The 19,294-nt window shown below is 41.6% G+C and overlaps 1 protein-coding gene across 2 annotated transcripts in view; it reads left to right on the top strand.

Moving 5' to 3' along the window:
• NUP107 (nucleoporin 107) overlaps window positions 1–19,294 on the top strand; it is an 86,147-nt gene that overhangs the window by 16,359 nt on the left and 50,494 nt on the right. For both annotated transcript variants that reach the window (XM_089652689.1, XM_089652688.1), the window contains exons 5-10: window positions 717–861; window positions 940–1,043; window positions 6,162–6,289; window positions 7,269–7,317; window positions 7,541–7,612; window positions 9,242–9,330. In XM_089652689.1, coding sequence (XP_089508815.1) covers window positions 717–861; window positions 940–1,043; window positions 6,162–6,289; window positions 7,269–7,317; window positions 7,541–7,612; window positions 9,242–9,330 — 587 coding nt within the window. The remainder of the gene's footprint in view (window positions 1–716; window positions 862–939; window positions 1,044–6,161; window positions 6,290–7,268; window positions 7,318–7,540; window positions 7,613–9,241; window positions 9,331–19,294) is intronic.

Below are 19,294 nucleotides of genomic sequence, written 5' to 3'. Positions count from 1 at the left end.
CCTGCAGCAAACAGTGCTCCCCCTTGATCCAGCAGTGGGATGTTCCTGATGTCCTCACATTCAGAGCAGATGTATGGGCTTGATGACATCAGGAACTTTTTTTTTTATTTTTTTGCCCAAAGTTAGGCTTTAAATCTGAATAGTTTCTGTTGATTTACGGTACTTCATAGCTTATTTTGATACACCGTCTGAATTAAAAGAAGGTTTTCTGCAGAATTATACCCTTAACTGTTCATCAGGCTTTTTTATTTAGTGGTAAGTTGTCTGAGGCTTTTGCCTATTCCCCTTGTTGTACATTTGAAATAATCTCTGTAATATTAGGTAGATAGGATTTGGCCTCCCCCTTACATCTATGATTTAAATAATCTATGTCACAGGTGTCAAACTGTGGCCCTCCAGCTGTCAAGGAGCTACAAGTCCCATCGTGCCTCTGCCTTTGGGAGTCATGCTTGTAATCGTCAAATTTGTAATGCCTCATGGGATTTGTAGTTCTGCAACAGCTGAAGGGCCTCAGTTTGACACCTCTGATCTATGTGATAAGGGGAAGATATTTTATATTTTGTTCTTTGGAAAGTGGCGTCACAAATTCTGTACCATTGTTTTTTCTCAGTCATTCTAAGAAATGATGTCCTAAATTGTGCTGCATTTGGTTTCTTGACAGGTTAGGAATGTGGATACTTTCTGACCTTTTTACTTAAAATTTTTGTTGGTTGCAGCTGTCCAATATGGAAGATAGTGCATACACAGCCTCCTTCTCCCCTCAGAGGACAGGAATGTATAGTGCATTTGATAGTCCTAGTTTCACTGAAGATATAACACTTAGTGCAGTTATGATGAAAGAAGAAGACCCAGGAGAAACTGGTAAGTGACAACACAGGAGCATTGCACATGTGTTTTGCTGTCTTACATCTTACCCCTGCCCATGTGTTTTATTTGCAGCCACAATGAGCCTGTATCAGGAATTTCTTAATTCATTCTTGAAGCTTCCTTCCAGTTCAGTGTTTGAGCTTATAGAAGAATATGAGACTATGTGCTGTGAGCAGGTAATTTTTGTGGCAATTATTGGGAGAGGGGTTCTAAAAGGTTAAAGAGTTTTGCCTATAATTCTACTTTAACTTTTATACTGTATATTTGTGATATTTTTTAGTGTTGCACTGCAGTGCAACTGTTTTGTCTACCCATCCACTTACAGGGCACAAGATAGTATTCTGAAAAACTGGCTAAACTGCCACCTTCAGGTGAATTGGACGAAGCAAAGTAACTATAGCCCAGTAAAGCCTTCTTTCATTACGACTAAGGCGCAGTAAGGGGCTGTACAACATCAACCTTTGCTGTATTGGATTCCCCCTTTGTCTTGATGCATTTGCAATAAAGGATTTACGGATTTTATACCGTATTCAAAGACCTTCATCTAATTGTACGTTACTGGACAGTGTGTGCAGCGGTGGTCCAGACACAGGTACTTTGTCCTATCCAGTAGCACATATTGACAGCACAGGTAGTAGCATCACTTTTGTTTATTTTGAAATCGGTGCAAGAAGCATCTCTTGAGAATGCCTTTCACGATCAAATCACTGAACTCCCTTATTGAAGAAATCACAATGAGGGAAGAGTCTGAAAAAGAGCTCCGCCCTTTTTTTTTCTTTTCTTTTCTTCCTTTTTTGCTGCCCTTCAAGCAAGCCCTCCTCACAATGAGGAGGCACTCACACTTGTAAAAAAAGGGCGGGGGGACTTTTTTTTGGCCCTCACAGCCATCTGTCTGAGTCTGGAACTTTTGTACCTCGGGGCAACAAACTAGAATTTTGGTCACTATCTCCAGCCTGCTTCATGTTATCAAATCTGCCAATTTCCTCACAAAGATCAGTGATCTCAACACTGCTTTGGAGCAGCTCCTCTCCCAATGGGCCAGTTCTAGAGATGGCGAGATTCCAGTCTTTATTTTTTTCCCCAACGTGTTGATTGCCCCCAAAGTGAAGAGAGGTATCTGCTCCATAATGGATCTAATTCTGAGACAGATTTCTCTGGGTTCAAAAGTTTTTAAATCTCAGTCGGTCATTACTTTCCTCCCTATGCTCAGAAGGATGTGTACTTGCACATCCCTCATCTTCCTGGTGAATCAACCTGCATTTTGCTCTGTGCACACAACCCATTATTACTAATATTTTTTGTGGTTGTTTTCCTTTGGCCTGTTGACTGCACCTTAGGTCTTCACCAAGGTGCTTGCCCCACTATTACCTCAGGGCATTCCCATAGTGGGATATTTGGCTGACCTTCTGAGGGACCAAGGACCAATAGGCGCAATCCAGTCTCTCTGTTCCCACAACTTTGCAGTCCAGGTGCCTCCTTTTTAGCATAAGGGTGTTGGGCCTAATGGTTTCACCCTTCAAAGCAGTACCATATGCCAAATTTTACAACAGGCCATTGAATTCAAAATTCTGTAATCTCTGCATACTCCCATACACCTAACTAGGAAGACTGGGCTTACCCTGGCGTGGTTGGCCACAGGCTTGGTACTGGAATCGAGGAAAATCCTTTCTCCCAATGGTTTGGAAGGCTGTCATGATGGATGCTAGACTATTTAGACCGTGGAGGAGTCCTAGATAACTACCTGGTACAAGGGACTTTTGTCATGAGGGTGCTTGGCTCCCGATCAGTGTTCTGGATTTGGTTATCTTACCTTACACATTATTTTTTTTTTTTTCCATAAAGTTTATTAATAAACTCAGAGCATACAATAAGTACAGGTAATACAAGTTATCAGTCGGAAATACAATAGGAGGTAATGCACATACAGCGAACAAAAATATACATAGCAATACATAGACAAAGAATCAGACGTAAGTCATCCCAGGGAAAAAAAAACAGGGGAAAAATGAGAACATGCGAGCGCAGGAACATTAAAGGCATATCTGGTCTCAAGCCCTTATACAGCATATTGGAATCACAGCACTGGCAGGGTCAATGATATATAACCCCAGTTACCGAGCAGCAGCAAAGAGCAGGGCCAGTGAGTCAAAGGTATGCGTTGGAAATGTATACAGTAGGTGTGGAGGGGGGGGTGCAAGGGCTTGAAGGATATGGCCTTTTACTTTTGATGAAACTGAGGTAACCATCCTTTACACATTATACCTTTCGTCTGCATGGTCATTCGACCTGGAGTCAGTCAAACAATGCCACAACAGTGGCTTACATCAACCTTCAGAGAGGTATCTGCGAAGCAGCTCTGATTCTGGATTGGGCAAAATTACACGTTCCAGACCCGACCGTCATTCACATTTTATATATGGAAAATTAGCAGGTGGACTTGTCAGCTGCCAAACTACAGAGAATGGTGTCTTTGTTCAAAGGTGTTTTAAAACCTCTATTGCAGGTGGGAAACGCTAAATGTTGACCTCCTGAGTTCATTTTCAATAACAAACTAAACAGGTTTGTCTCCAGATCCAGGGATCCTCTGGCCTTCGCAGGGGATGCTTTGGTGACTCTGTGGATTTAGTTCAGCCTTACCCATGTTTTTTTTTTCCTTCCTCTCCTACTCTGCCCTCAATCTGAATCCTGCGATCTTGTAATTTGCATCGAATTGGTTCAAAAGGATGTGCGCCCTAACTTGATCAGAGCATACTTTCTCTGGGCCATCCAAGATTGTCCAGATCTTCTACCCCAAGGGCCAGTTTACAACCCTGCTTCTTAGCTGACTTTAACTGCTTAAAGTGGAGTTCCAGCCATTTTTTGTTTTATTAAAAGTCACCAGCTACAAAAACTGTAGCTGCTTACTTTTGTAATAAACACACACTTGCCTGTTCCGGAGTCCAGCAATGTACTCACCTGAGCAGTCCCTTCTCTCCTTCTGTCCTCCATGGCGCTGGCATCTCTACTGTGGGCACCAGGCTGTGACAGCTTTACAATCTGGTGCCCACTGCGCATGCGCGAGTCTCGCAGCTCCTCTTGATTGGTCCAGCAGTCTCCTGGGACCTTTGAAAGTTCCCAGGAGACTGCGGGAGCATGGAAGTGGGAGCTGGTACCTGTCAAAACCCGCTCCCCCTTCCCCCCCAAAAGGTGCCAAATATGGCAGTGGAGGGGGGAGGAGGCAAATAGGCGGAGCTTCCGCTTTTGAGTGGAACTCCACTTTAACTTTTGAAACCTAGTTTCTGATGGACAGAGGCCCTTCAGATTAAATAATTTCTTCTCCCTTGGAAGTTAAGAAATCAACTTCTGCAAAAGTCTACCAGACAAGAAAATTCCAATCCAGGAAGTCCTCAGTGGGACGAATCCTGTCTTCTCCAGTCTTTAGTACTAACAAGGGTCAAATTTCTGCCTTCAAGACCACCCTTTGCGTCTATTACGAATATTTCTCTGACTATCCCTGCTTGCAATGTTGCCTTTCCTGTTGCCAGGGCTGCTGACAGAGATGACAGCCCACCCCCCCTTTTGAAAAAATCTAATTATATTTTTGCTAACAATACACTGAAATTATTATTGGTAGAAACACACAACCTGCTTAACTACTTCAATACTGGGCACTTTTACCCCCTTCCTGCCCAGGCCAATTTTCAGCTTTCAATGCTCTCGCACTTTCACAATTGCACGGTCATGCAACTATGTACCCAAACTCAATTTTATTCATTGTTGTTCACACAACTAGAACTTTTGGTGGTACTTAGTCATCACTGGGGTTTTTATTCTTTGCTAAGTCACGGAAAACTACAGAAAATATTGAAATTAAAAAAAAAACATTCTTCTTTGTTTCTGTTATAAAATTTTCCAAATTCAGCTAAATGACACCAGTCCTTTAAATTCAATAAATGTCCCAATCAATACAAAAAGAACCAGTGCTCAAATACTATTAAAGTACTCCACTTGACAGTGCTCCTGTGCCCCACATGGATTTACACTCACCCTGTATTATTGACCACCTATCTCTAGATTGGTCAACAGCACTTATGGGGGCAAACCCCTAAGTCATCCGCTCCGGTGCTCTTTCAAAGTCGTGTGTTGGGAAGGCAAGTAGTTCAGATAGCGGTTCTGTTCTTGGGATAATTCAGTTTATCTATACATTCCAGGAAATAGGGAAATGTATGTGCTGCATTCCTTGCTATGATGGCAATCAGGACGCTCGGCTTCTGCAGGGGAGATTCAGCAACGAATTCTTCAATATTCAACTCCTTGCCTATTGCTGTTAATGTGTACTGTCATAGCTTCTGTTTTCAGTAATTTCAAGGCTCATTCAAGGCTATTTGCAGATACTAGAACCGATCCCCATACAGTGATGCAGTGCTGCTGGCTTCTCTTCCTCTCCCTCCCTGTGGCTACACTGCAGGAGGAGCCACAAGAGGATCGATGTCAGCAGTAGGGCAGTACACCCGGGCCTCCTCTTGGCAGGTGCCTGGGTCCCCCTTTTGAACTGATGGGGCCTGGGCCCAGTACAAAAAGACTAGCTGTACTGCCTTATCAGTGGCCCTGCCTGCAGCCATCGTTTCTGGTAAGGCAGTTTTCTGAGTTAGGGGCCCTAACCTGTAAAGAACCATTTCTTGTGCTATTCAAGGACAAGGCTGGTTTTGAGGCCCAGGGCCTCTTTTCTTTCTAAGGTGGTTTCTTCCTTTTATCTTGACCAGGACAGGGAGCTTGCAGCCATTGCATTGCTTGAGTCAAGGTGAATATTTGGGGACTTCCATTTTAACACTATTTTATTCCTCTGTTTACTGTTGCCCACCCCTCAGACTGATTTTTGGATCTTCTAGAATACTATCATGTTTCCTATAATTTATGACTGAAAAATAAGATTTTTTTTTTTTTTCCTACCTGTAAAATCCTTTTCGTTCACTATTATCATTGGTTGCTACTAAACTGAGGCATGCTGGATGTGGGACGGGTTATACAGGACTGTCCGTACAGCTTTGCTTTGCCAGTGTCTAATTCTGTCGAAGATGACAGTGTTTTAGTATACTATTCTGTGCCCTATAATGTATTCTAGGAAAAGGATTTTACAGGTAGGACAAAACTGTTTTCTTGTGTCACAGGAGTATCTAATTGTGGAAGTTTTAGAAAAGATGCCTTTTTGTTCGGTTACATGCGCCCACATGGATGCCAAATTGGAAACAGCAGCTTTGTCTGTGCTGTTGCTGCATCCCAATAGACATGAATTGTAACCTAATATATTTTTTTAGGTCAGTTTACTTAAAAAGATTGTGAGCCGTGTCACTCCAGGACAGCAGAAGTTTTCCAAAACTGCCAGTGTTCTATGGCTTCTGCGACAAGAAATGGTAACTTGGAGGCTCATTGCATCACTTTACAGGTTTGTCCTTCATCACTTACACTATTTTTAGGATGTTTTTTTTAATTATCTACAACTGCCTATATTGCTAGCAGTAGTCATATTCAGCTGGCCTTGTTCAGTACTATTAAACCCAGAAAATGTTAGGGTTCACATCAACAAGTCATTGTTGCAAGTATTTTCTGTATAAATTTAAAATCACTCTACAAATTACAATTTCATGTAGATAAACATGTATTTTCCCAAATTCTCCCAAATTATTTTGAAAATTGGTTACATTTGCAGTTCCTTGCCCATGTAATCACCCCCTTTTTTATCATGTGATGTACTCAATATTTTTTTTTCTGTCCACCCTTCCATCAAGCCCGCTCTGGAATGTCACATGGTAAAAAGCCCTAAATTATCAATTTTAATTCCAGGTTGTAACTCAACAAAATGGATAAAGTGAATACTTTCGCAAAGCACTGTAAAATCTACAAAGGAAAAGGGATATTGTGATATAAAGTGGCATAGAGAAATAAATGTCGTCTGCCATTTTAACCCTGTAAATGCTGCACCACCGCACTGTAACTGTATGCGTTGCTCACCCTAGGCAAAATATGTTTATATGCCAATAATAATCTCAATATGGATGTGTTGAATCACTAGTGAATTTCTAAAATTTTCAGTGGTGAAATTTTCCCTCAATAGTTTGTGTCTTTGCCCCCTTCTATTATGAATGTATCACTCTCTCCCATGTAGTCCCCCTAGTTGTACACCAGTCCTAATTTATTGGGTGGCCTGCTTGTAATGGCTGCTGCAGTTGGGTGGTACTGGGAATACTGAAGTAGGTAATATGTAACTAGAGACCTTGACTGATATAAGCAGCCACAGAATTTGAATAAGCAAAACCTAAATGGGTTTTAAGTGCAAGTTTCTTGCACCTTGCAACCCATTCTTTGTCTGAACTTAAACTGGTTGATAAATAAAAAAAATCAATTTCTTAATTTGTACTTTCCAGAGATCGGATACAGTGTGCAACAGAGGATGAAAATATGTTTGATATTGCAGTAAGTTGTCCATGTTCCACATTTTCAAATCCCTGCTGTTTGATGCTACAGTGCTATTAATCTTATACAGTCTCTAGTCCTAAGGGTAAACAAAATCTTGTTCTGTAGGTTTCTTTTTCTTAGCACTGATTAATGGGTAGCCTGATATCCTTGTTCATGGTTTTTTTTGTGTTTGGGATTTGTTGATTGTGCTTGCAGTTATGTATTCCTCTCTCATGTACAGGCACCAAATGCTAGTGAAAAGATGATAATGGATAAGCTGTTTGAGCGAGATTCACTTGTTCGTCAGAGCCAGGTAAGGTATTAGTTGGATGAAGAGACATCAAGAAGGTAGTGTGCTATAACAAGTTTAATGAATAGACAGACATTGGTTAGTACAGCTGCAGTGTTTTATTTGAAACCTTTACTGTTCTGTTTCTCAAGGTTTTGTACAGATCCCCAGGGACCAAACATTTGCCCTGTATTGAACAAAGTAACATAAAATGATTCCTAGAGTATTATTTACTTTGCCTGCTTATAAAGGCTGTTTATTTTGTCTATTTTAAAGGGAATCTGGAGGAATAGCAATATGAGAGCTGACGTTTCTGTTTTTGGCTTTTGTTTAATTCAATACCAGACACTTTCACCCCCTTCCTGGCCAGGCCAATTTTCAGTTTAGGTGACAATTGCGCGGTCATGCAACACTGTACCCATATGAATTTTTATTTTTTGTTAACATATGGTCACCAGTGCAGTACAGTGTCATCATATAACTGGTGTGGCAGTGATCAGGGACACTGACTGGTGACAGTATGGGGAAAAAAACAAAATTGTGGGGGGAGGGGGGTTCCAAATGTTTTTTTTTTAATGCACTGTGACCAGAGCAATATAATGTTACCATAGTAATATTGTACTACTCTGGGGAAGTGATCAGGATTTTTACACATTGATGGCTTATAGCAGTGAATTTCTCTGCCATAAGCAAGTATTTTAACTGAATGAAATAGATTCATTCAGTGTGTATTATTGTGATTAGTTATGATTGACCACAAGTAATCACATGGTATAGATGGGCTGTGATTGGCTCTGTCTGTACAATGTGATCACTATGACCTAACACAGCTGCCAACACAATTGTACACAATGAATGGCATGAATCAAAGCCATTCATTGTTTACAGTTGTCATGTGATCTGCTGTGATTGGTCACAGCGATCACATGGCACTGGCAGCAGACCGGTATAGTAATCTGTCATCAGCTGTGTCCGATGAACACAGTCAATTACAGATCACGCCCACAGCATGGCCAAGTGAAGTCCACTCAGAACGATGAAAGTCCAGCCCAACCTATTGCAAAATGAGGTTAAGGTACAAGCTCCAAGCTTGTTACTTTCCTACTAGTTTCATAGCTTTAGGAACCACTGATGTGCAAGGTGGATAGAGGGAGGATATACCTTTTTACAAATAGCAGGCTTGTTCCAGGTAGTGATGTTTGCCCTGAAACCCGCATCTTGAAGTGAAAGTGTAACCAGGCTCCAGATATTCAAATATTAGCAAACAGTGGATTAATTTTAAAACAAGCACTCACTGATCTCCGTAGCTGTAGGCACTGAGGACTAATTTGTCTTAAAAGTTTACAGCAGAGGCCACCTCAGTTGGCTCTCTTGGCACTCTCAGCAGCTCAGCCACACTGATAGCTTTTGTTTTGGTACACAATGTGCTTAGGTGTGACAAACTGTCACAAAATGATCACAAAGAGAGAGAGAGTATAAAGTAGGGTGAGCTTTCTCGCTTTGCTTTCTGCTGGTATACCAACATAATATGGATGTATGAACCCTACACGCAGCTTAATTCTTTGTCTATAAATGTATGCACCAACCTTCATCTGCATATATGTATACAATTCTGAAATTTCAGAAATCTTACCTGTTTTTTTCTGTTTCCAGTTGGTAGTGGACTGGTTGGAAAGTATAGCTAAAGATGACGTTGGGGACTTCTCTGAAAATATTGAGTACTATGCTAAGGCAGTATACTGGTATGTATACAAAGGGTTTTGTATTAGGTGTACCAGTGTTACTTGATTGTAATATTATAAAATGTTTTAGTCACAGTCAAACACAATATGACTTATTTTACGAAGCATTACATGAAAGTTAAATATTTGTGTTCCTTCTGTGCAAAGGAAACTCGCTGAGGGACATTTGTCAAAACTGTCTTACTGTTTGTGGCAGCTAAACTTTTTTTTTTTTTTTTTTTTTTCCTGACGCAAGTTAGAGATGGGTTTATTTTCTTTATGCAATTTGTGTGATAAATTAGCCACTGAAATAGATGTCCTCCTTAACACTTCTGCTGCAAGTACTACAGTTGAATTTCATCGCTAAATAAGCACTCACTATTATGGCAGAGAAAATAGGTAGATATTTGCTATTTTGTTGCATACTCACTCAAAGCTAAAACTGTCATTTGGGTCATAAAACACTCAGATTTATGCTAATATTTTTTGTTGATGAGCAACTGTGCTGCAACCTTGTCCTTAGCAGCAGCCTAAATTGTTGAAAATGTATTTGATCATACAAGACACAGGCTACTTTAAATCGTTATGAGTTTTTTGCAACTACCTTCAGGTGATTGAACATTTACAAAAGGCTGCATGGGCATCCCACTTTAAAACCCCTCTCACTCTTAGCCGTCCGGTGATGGACCTCTTATCTCTACTGAAAAAAAGCATACTTTCTTATGTGGAGTTTCTTGCAGGATGATTCTTTCATCACTCAGCCGCACCATAGCCACTGCAGCTTTTTTTTTCCTGGTTCTTATCTCTGTAAGAATACAGCTGTCTTACATTGGTTAGTAAGCATAGATGTTAGGAGGGGGTGGGACCGTTTTAAGAATAGTTAGAGTTGAGCCCTGAATTCCACTTTAACCACTTGCCTACAGGGCACTTATACCCCCTTCCTGCCCAGGCCAATTTCCAGCTTTCAGTGCTGTTGCACTTTGAATGACAATTTTGCGGTCATGCAACACTGTACCCAGATTACATTTTTATCATTTTTTTTGTGACAGAATGATGGTATTTAATCACCTCTGGGTTTTTAATTTTTTCTTAAACCAAAAACCACTGAAAATTTTGGGAAAAAAAAGTTTTTTCTTAGTTTTTGTTATAAAATTTTGTTAAGTGATTTTTCTCCTTCACTGATGTGCGCTAATGAGGTTGCAGTGATGGGCACTGATAGGCTGCACTGGTAGGTGGCACTGATGGGCATTGACAGGCATCACTGACGGCACTGAAAGGCAGCTCTCATATATGGCACCGATAGGCGGCACTGATATGCAGCACTGACGGACACTGATAGGTGGCACTGATGGGTGCAACTGAAAGGCAGCTCAGATGGGCACTGATATGTGGCATTGATGTAGCACTGAAATGTGGCACTGATGGGCACTGGCATGTGGCATGGATGAGCACTGAGAGCTGGCACTGATGGACACTGACAGGTGGCACTGCTGGAGCTACACAGATCATCAGGGCACACTGATCCTCAGTGCTCTGATGATCTGTGTACCTGTCCCCTCCAAGGAATGCCGATTACCGGCTCCCCTCTCCTCACGAGCTGTCAGCGTGACAGCTCGTGGGGAGAGAAATGCCGATTAACCGGCATATCCCTATTTACATGTGATCAGCTGGGATTGGACACAGCTGATCACATGACGGAGCCGACATCTTCGGCTCTTTCCGTGGATCGGAGATCTGCTGTGTCTGAGGGACACAGCGCACCGGCGATCGACGTGCTTCGGGAGCCGCGCATTCACGGTTAGAATGGGAGGACGTCATACAGTATGACATCCTCCCAGAACGAGAGAACCACCTTGTGTCTGTCATATTACTATATGGCGGGCGGGAGGTGGTTAAAAGCTATGTCCACCATTAGCAACATGTTACACCTGTATTTAGGGTGCAACATGTTGCTAAGTACCCCAACCCTCACCCCCCACACACCCTGTGACAACAGGATAGGGTTCCTGTTCCCCCACAGCCACTGTCATTTTTAAAATCAACAATGGAAATGGACTTGTTCTTAATGGACTTTGTGCTGATTAGAGCACTCGTAGTCAGTTGACACTTCCTACAGCTCAATAACTGAATCTGTACAGGAGTAAGAGCTGATAGCTGTAGGAAAGGCGTGCAGGAGCTTGACATTGCACCCGCAATCAATGGTTATTGATCGCTAGATATTGATATTTTACAGGCTGTGTAAAAAATAAATAATAAACACACTTTTGTCTGCAAGAACATGTGCATTTAAAAAAAAAATAAAAATTTCTCTTAAAGGTCAACGTAGCCTTTAAGGGTTCCTCTGTCCACTGTAAGATGGAACTTTTGCCCCCTACCAAACACTACTGCGTGAATTACTTGGTAGACACACTTTTTCACATTTCTAGAATGTGACTTCTCTCTAGATGCTAAGTCCAAGACAGAAAGATAATTTTAGAAGAAGATATGGCTTCTAAACAAGCTAAAACTGTAGTCAAGACCTCAGTGCAGTGATGTGCCTCCTCTTCTCAAAACATTGGAAACGTCTCTTGGTCTTCTCTGATTTCTGGTCCTTGAACATCTTGGACACCTGGGTCCAAACTGTCATTTCGATTGGGTATGAATTGCAGTTTCACACTTTACCTCCTCCCCTCTTCATGCTCTACAACTTGTCCTTTCAAGAGGAAAGGGATGATTGACCCTGCAAAGCCTCTGACAGGGGCTTTGCAGGGTCAGTCATCCCTTCCCTCTTGAAAGCTAGGAAGTTGACTTCTCGTAAAGTCAGTCATCATACCCGGAAGGTCTATTTGCTTCGGTGAGTTGAGAAATTTTCATCTTAGAAAATACTCCGTAGGATGTATTCTGTGTCCTCCTTCCAGTCTGGTCTGGATCAACATGTATTCTGTGTCCTCCTTCCAGTCTGGTCTGGATCAACATGTATTCTGTGTCTTCCTTCCAGTCTGGTCTGGACCAGCATTTGGCCTTGACAAATCTCAGCTTTAGAAAGCTGTTTTAGAGAACTTTTGCCTCCCGCTCTGTGGTTAAAGCCTTTGTTTAGTGTGACTCTTGCATCCCATCCAGTTTGTTCTCCTGTATCCCTCTCGGACCTCAGTGTGATTTTCTTGGCTATTCACAGGCTGCCCTTTGAACCTATGTGGGATATTACCTTACCTGTCTATCCTTTCCCGTAAAGTTGCTTTTCTTATGATCATTACCTCTACAAAGGGAAGTCTCTGAGTTTGCAGCCATATCCTGTAAGGAGTTTTTCTTCGTTTTACACAAGTGCAAAGTTATCACGAGACCTTAGACATCCTTTCTTCTGAAAGTGGTCTCTGCTCCTTTTGAAAACTGGATTCTTTGGTTGTGCTTCCTTGAGAGCTGTGACTGTCTCCTTGTCTCTGACTTCACCATTAAAGGTGAATTAGGCAAGTGATTTTTAGGCAAAGATAATGGGGACACAAAGACAGAGGGGCAGGTAGGTGTCAGTGTTTAAAAAAAAAAAAGTTTTCATACAAATAAAAACATCCACTTACACTGTGGTCTAAGGATGTCAGCTTATCAGCATGAAAAAGTCCATTCACATAGTTGTCTTGAGGCATCAGTATAACAACATGAACTAGATAATTGTTTATTTGCATTGGTAACTCATGGGTTTGCCCTGTATATTTTTACCCTCATTAACTGCATTGTTTGCTTTCTGTAACGACTAATTTTGTGAGAGAACGCGGTATTGAATGCTGTTTATTGTACTTTTCCTTTGGAAAATGGGACAAATAATTTTGTGTCATGTTGTATGTTATGTATCACCACTGTTTTCTACTTTTGTTTCTTGAATAATTACTAAGTGAAAGAAATGGATAGTAGCACAGCTCCAGAGAGAGCAACACATTGGAGCTCAGCAGGATCTGAAGCTTGACACTGGCCGGTTTCCAGACAAAGCCAGCACCAGCACAGTGGAATCAGCTCTTCCCTGCAAGAGTGCTACGCACAGTTGCAAAGGAGCTCACGTGCAGGCCAGGGGTAATCGGGCTTTTCCAAAAAATCCACCCTTATCTCAAGCCGGGTTTCACAAAGGCAATTGAGAATTTTAAGGACTGGATTGCGGGTCTACAGGAACTGACCAGCAGAGGGAGCTTGGAGCTAATCTTCCACAAGCTACTAGAAGGGAGTAGCAGAGAATTGTATTAAAGTAGCCGCCAAAGCTAGTTTGGCTGTACTTTTCCTGTCGATCCCAGGAGTGCAGTTTGTTCTACACTCCTTTTGACCCATTTTCAGCCAACAGGGGGGCTAAAATACACTGTCGGCTGATGTTACTCAGCCAGACCAGGCTGTGGAAAGATCCTGACTTTAAAGTCAGGATCCACCCAGATGTCTGGAGCCTTAGCCAGTCACTCCTGCCCCCTCCACAGCCCAGCACATCAGTGAGCACTGGGGGGAGGCAGAATAAAGAGTGGTCACTGATGGCTCTCTGATCAGTGCGGCCGGGAGAACTGAGCATCTGATCGTTAAGTTCTCGCCCTCGGATCAATGCTGCATCCACTTAAGTATGATTAAAAAAAAAAAATATATATATATATATATATATATATATATATATATATATATATATATATATATATATATATATTTTTTTTTTTTTTTTTACTTTTTTTTCCATACCTCTCTTTTAATAAATACAGGCTATAACACCATAATACCAAATCTCAATCTTACCAGCAGCAGTGAAAAAGAAAAGCTAAACAAATGAGAAAACTTTGAGTTGTATCATAGTTCTCATTTTCTTTATGAAGACCTTTTGGGAATCTAGTTATTACCTCCATAAGGATTCCCTCTTGTCAAGTTTTTTTTTTTTAACACTCAACAGGAGAGAGATTTTTTTTTTTTATGTGATCTCAAGAACCCATACAACAAGCTAATTTGTAGAGGAGTTGTTTCTCCACAAAATGTCTGGATACACTGTGGTCACAATTGCCATGTCTGGGCAAGTCTGATGTTCACTGAAGCGACTACGAAGCACCCTAATTGAGTACCCTACATACAACAGACTACAAGGACAGGTTAAACAAACCACAAACTCAATTGAGCAATTGTAAAATGTTGAGATCCATTGAGAAAGGCCTCTTGGCCTTATGTGAGTAGATGCACAATATTTAATACAATAAATCAGTGGGTTGCATTATGAAATGCTTGCTTATCTCTTACATGACCTAATGTATATGGTGAAGCTGAGGTTCACAGTACCTCAGTGTGAATTTACTGTTCGGAGTTCCTGAGTGCCATTGAACTACCTGTTGCTGTGATATGCTGTATGGTTCCAAGACTGTGGATGGATGATTACTAATAACATGCTGTTGTAAGACCACCTATAATTTGGGATCTTAACGCTTGGTGAGAGGCTGCAATTGGTGGTGGTGTTGAATTCACAAGGCTGCTTATTGTCATTCATGAGTGAAAACGTGGCAAGATTTGCAATGGTGATGGAACTCTCGTACACATTTATTTCAGGTACTTGTATAACGCCGTCAATTTACGCAGCGCTTTACACATATATTTTGTACATTCACATCAGTCCCTAACCCTCAAGGGGTGTACAATCTAAGGTCCCTAACTCACATTCATACATACACATACTAGGGCCAATTTAGACAGGATCCAATTAACCTACTAGCATGTCTTTGGAGTGTGGGAGGAAACCGGAGTACCCAGAGGAAACCCACGCAGGCACAGGGAGAACATGCAGACTCCAGGCAGGTGGTGCCGTGGCTGGGATTTGAACCAACAACCCTAGTACTGCCAGGCAGAAGTGCTAACCATTTAGCCACTGTGCTGCCCACATACACATAATTACTTTTTTTTATTTGGACATTTGCATATAGGTTGTGGACCTCCGTCAGGATTTATGTTTATTGATTTATTTGTTTTTTATTTTTTGTGTCACCCTCTGAATTTTCATTCTTTAAATTTTATTTGAATTTATGCTGTTGGTACACATATCACATTTATTTTTTATTTATTGTGATTCTTTGTATTGGGATACATATAACCAAGACACATCTAAATTAATACCACTGCACAACATTTGTATCTCTTTAATTTTGGTTCAGCACTGATATTGTGTGGGAGTTGTGATTTTGTTTCTGAGCACCAAGCACAGTTTTTCTACCATGCTGAGCTCACTACAAATTTAGCAATGCCAAATCTGACTGCACTCCCTGCACGGGAGTGACAATATCCCCGTCTGGCCAATGAAAGTGGCCAGCGATTGAAAGCCAGCTGCCCGAATATATCAGTGGCTGGGAGCTCGGGATGCCACATCGGTGGAACCGAAGGGAGTATAGATCCACTTTAAGGAGCGTTTGATCATCTATATGACACCACTATGCTGCTCTCCCTGGAGCTGTGCTATTACCTATCTCATGCTATTATGCTGTTCCCTCAAGACAACTATGTGAATAGACTTTACTCTGCCAAGCTGACATCCTTAGACCACATTGTAAGTGGAAATTGTTTTTAGTTGAATTAAAACACTCACACTGATACCTCATTGCACTCTTTGAGTCTCCATTACCTGTGAAAGCTGGATCTGTCGAAATCCGTGACTGTGGTTGGTATGCTGTGTGATCTCAAATTGATTACTTCCTCTTGCCTGTTGTATCCACATGCTTTTGTCAATTGATTGAAGAATTTGTCATGGACAGTTATTTTAATATAATTTTATGTCTTATTGTTAGTCATTTTTACTGTTATTTTTGAGCTCTACTCCAGACCGCGTGGAGTTATTGGGGCTGTGAATACCTGGGATGTGGAATTCTTTTTAAGAACTCCTTGCCCAAAGGACTAAATTGGGGTTCCAATCTACTTGTCCCTTATGGCAATCTACTTGCCTGATAACAAAAAAAAAAATAATTTTAACCAGAACCATATTTAAATCTGAGGTGCTTTTAGGAATGTCTTGGGCTTTTAAAAATGAAAGGGGCTTTATAGTGACTTGCACTTTGAATGTTTTCAACATTGTGCTATTTACCTTCTACTTACCTCCCTGCCTGTCCCCAGCACTGTACCCAGGGACTAGCAGGGAAGGGAGGGACCTTGCAGCATGACGAACAACGATTGGGTACCCATCAGGAAAGGGGAGTGCAGGGACGCATCTAGTTCTGTACGCCGGGTGGGTCTTTTTTCTTTTTTTTAACCTTTAGCCCTGCTGCGTGCAAGCAGCAGAGCTCACCTGTCAGGTGAAAGCATTCGGGCGGCCACGCTGCGGCCCGGTTGCTTTCACACAGCCCATAGTGCCAGCCTCCGCCCCCCCACGTGAACCTCCCCCCGCCTGCTGTGTCTCCCAGGCTCCGCTTGCCCACCTGTGGGCTCGGGATCGGTTCAGCTTGTGCCATGGGGTAGAGGTGAGGGAGGAGAGCGGATGCGTCTGCTCCCCTTCCCTTCTTGTACTGACCCGGAAGTGACTTTATGATGTCACTTCCGGGTCCCCATTGACAAATTCTCAGCCATCGAGGCCAGGAAAGAATGTAATACAGTGTGATGTGCACTACATTACATTCAGTGGAGCACAGGGGAGACATGCAGGGTCTTTTAGACCTTGGATGTCTCAATAAAGAGAACCTGTTACCAAAAATCATCACATAGGGGACTTTTGTCCCTTATGTGCTGAAAAAAAATGTTTTTTTTTTCCGTTTTTTTTTTTTAATTGTAAAAAATTTAAGTTGCAGCCAAGCATAGCATCACCTCAAAAAAATAAAATAAAAATTTAGGCCCACCCCCACATATACGCACATGTAAACTTAAAAGCACACGCTGGGGCGCCTACACATGAAAACGTCGATTGCTATACACATGTTGCATATCGCCGTGCACGCCAAAATTAGAGCAATAGTTGTAGCACGAGACATCCTCTGTAAACCTATACTGATGACCTATAAGGGGCTTTAAAAGTGTCACCTATAGAAAATATAGGGTACTGAAGTTCATCGCTATTTCACGCATACATGCAAATTTAAGGTTTGACATGTTGGATATTTATTTACTCGTTGAAACCTCTACTTTTATATTTTACAAAACAAAATAGTGTAATTATTGCTTTTTTGTGCTCTAAAATGAACTTAAATGTATTTTTTTTACTGAAATTTTGCGGTATAATCGGTAATATCATGCGACATACAAAATTGTAGCTACCACTAATTTATGCTCTAGGGTCTCTGCTTTCAGAAAATATATAATGCTTGGGGATTTTGTGTAATCTTCAAGCCCAAAATTATTTTTTAAACGTCTGCAAAAACAGCTCTGGCAGCGAAAGGGATAAAGAATAAACCCGACACCCCCCTTTCAGGACAAGCACCCAATCTGTGCTCATTACACTGCATTACACTGCAAAATGTATCTCTCATAGTCCGCCATTACGGAGTACAACTTTATAAGTGTATAGTTGCTCTTCTGAGTGCTTGACTTCTTCTGAACACTGGTAGACACTGGTGTGGAGGCAATTAGGATCACTGCTGCAGGTGACAGACTGGTGATACTGGCACTGGTGTGGCAGCAATCGGGGACAATGTTGGTGAATGCACTGACACTGTGACTGATGTGGCAGAAATCAGGTTTCTGCTGCTGGCTTACGCTGGTCTAGCAATAATGGTGTGGCTAGCAATCAAGAACACTGTTTCTGGGACACAGGACTGGTGTGGCAGGGATCAGGAGCACTGTTGCCTGCTGCATTTGTCTGGTGGTGCTGGCATTGGTGTGGATCAGGGACTTTGTGGCTGGCTGCACTGGTCTGAGGACACTGCACTGATGTGGCGGTGATCAACAACACTGTGGCTGGGTGCACTGGTTTGGTGACACTGTGTACTGGTGCACAATTTCCTCTCACAGCTGATAGGTGGGTGAGAATAAATGGAGAATGTAGCCTATGTTTACATGTGTGATTGCTTTCATTGGTCACAGCAACCACCTGGCACAGGGCCAATTTCATTATCTCTGTACTGGTTTCTGATTTTGCAATGAACACAGCCATCAGATTGTATTGTATGATGGCTTGTTGCCTATACTGTAAAATCAGGAAAATAGGATTTCTGACCTTCCAGTAAATTTGGTTTCCTGTAGTTAGTACAGTACAGAAAACAGCACCCTCCCCTCTGTTCTTATTATCTCCCTTTTTGCTAGCTACAAAACTAAAGCTAGTTGGGAGTGGGAGGAGTTATTTTAGGGATTATCCCTGCTGCCTTCCAATCACCCTGAAGTTAGCTGCATATAACCCAGTCTTGTTGATTTTAAAGCAGTATTAAACCCTTTAAAGCAGCATTTATTATATTGCAGGTAATCGTTTTTTAGATATGATGGTGGCTTATGTTTTCTTTTCTAGGCTTTCATCTATTTTCATTTGGTGATCTGGCCAGTAAATCTGTTTTTCAAAAGAACAAGCTCTCTTCTAGATGTATCAGTTTACATGGATGGGACTAACCATTCCACACTGGCAGAGAGGTCTTACAATGATCAGCTTTTATTTATGTAAAACCTTTATCCCAAAAGAAAAAAAAAGTTTTGCTGTAACTAATTATAAAGTGCGATCTGGAGTTTGGCTTCGATTTGTTAGTGTATCTAAATCTGCTAGTATATTGAACACTACCCTACCCAGTAGATTGACAATTCTGCTGTGCCTCCTGTACTCATTCATCCAGAGTGGGGGCACTTTAATGCGGGATGTGTTTTACTGTCCAGATCACCAGGTGAAAACAAAGGGGGAAAAGTCTAGTAAAAAATAAATAAATAATGCAGCCACTGCATCTAAATATTGGTAAGCAGCAATATATTACATTTTTGGGTTTAATACCACTTTAAAGTGGAGCTAAAGGCAACAATTAAAAACTTACAAGCAGGCAGGCTGTTTTGTCACAGAAGAGACATGCAATGTCTCTTCTGCAACAGAATAAACCTACTTGCCTGCTTGATGCAAACAAATGAA

Source organism: Staurois parvus, unplaced genomic scaffold, assembly GCF_062004578.1.
Source record: "Staurois parvus isolate SC_StPar_1 unplaced genomic scaffold, SC_StPar_1.0 ptg000025l, whole genome shotgun sequence".
In the NCBI taxonomy this organism is placed as follows: domain Eukaryota; kingdom Metazoa; phylum Chordata; class Amphibia; order Anura; family Ranidae; genus Staurois; species Staurois parvus.
The sequence above is the reverse complement of the archived record's forward strand: the minus strand, read 5'-3'. Positions and strand labels throughout refer to the sequence as shown.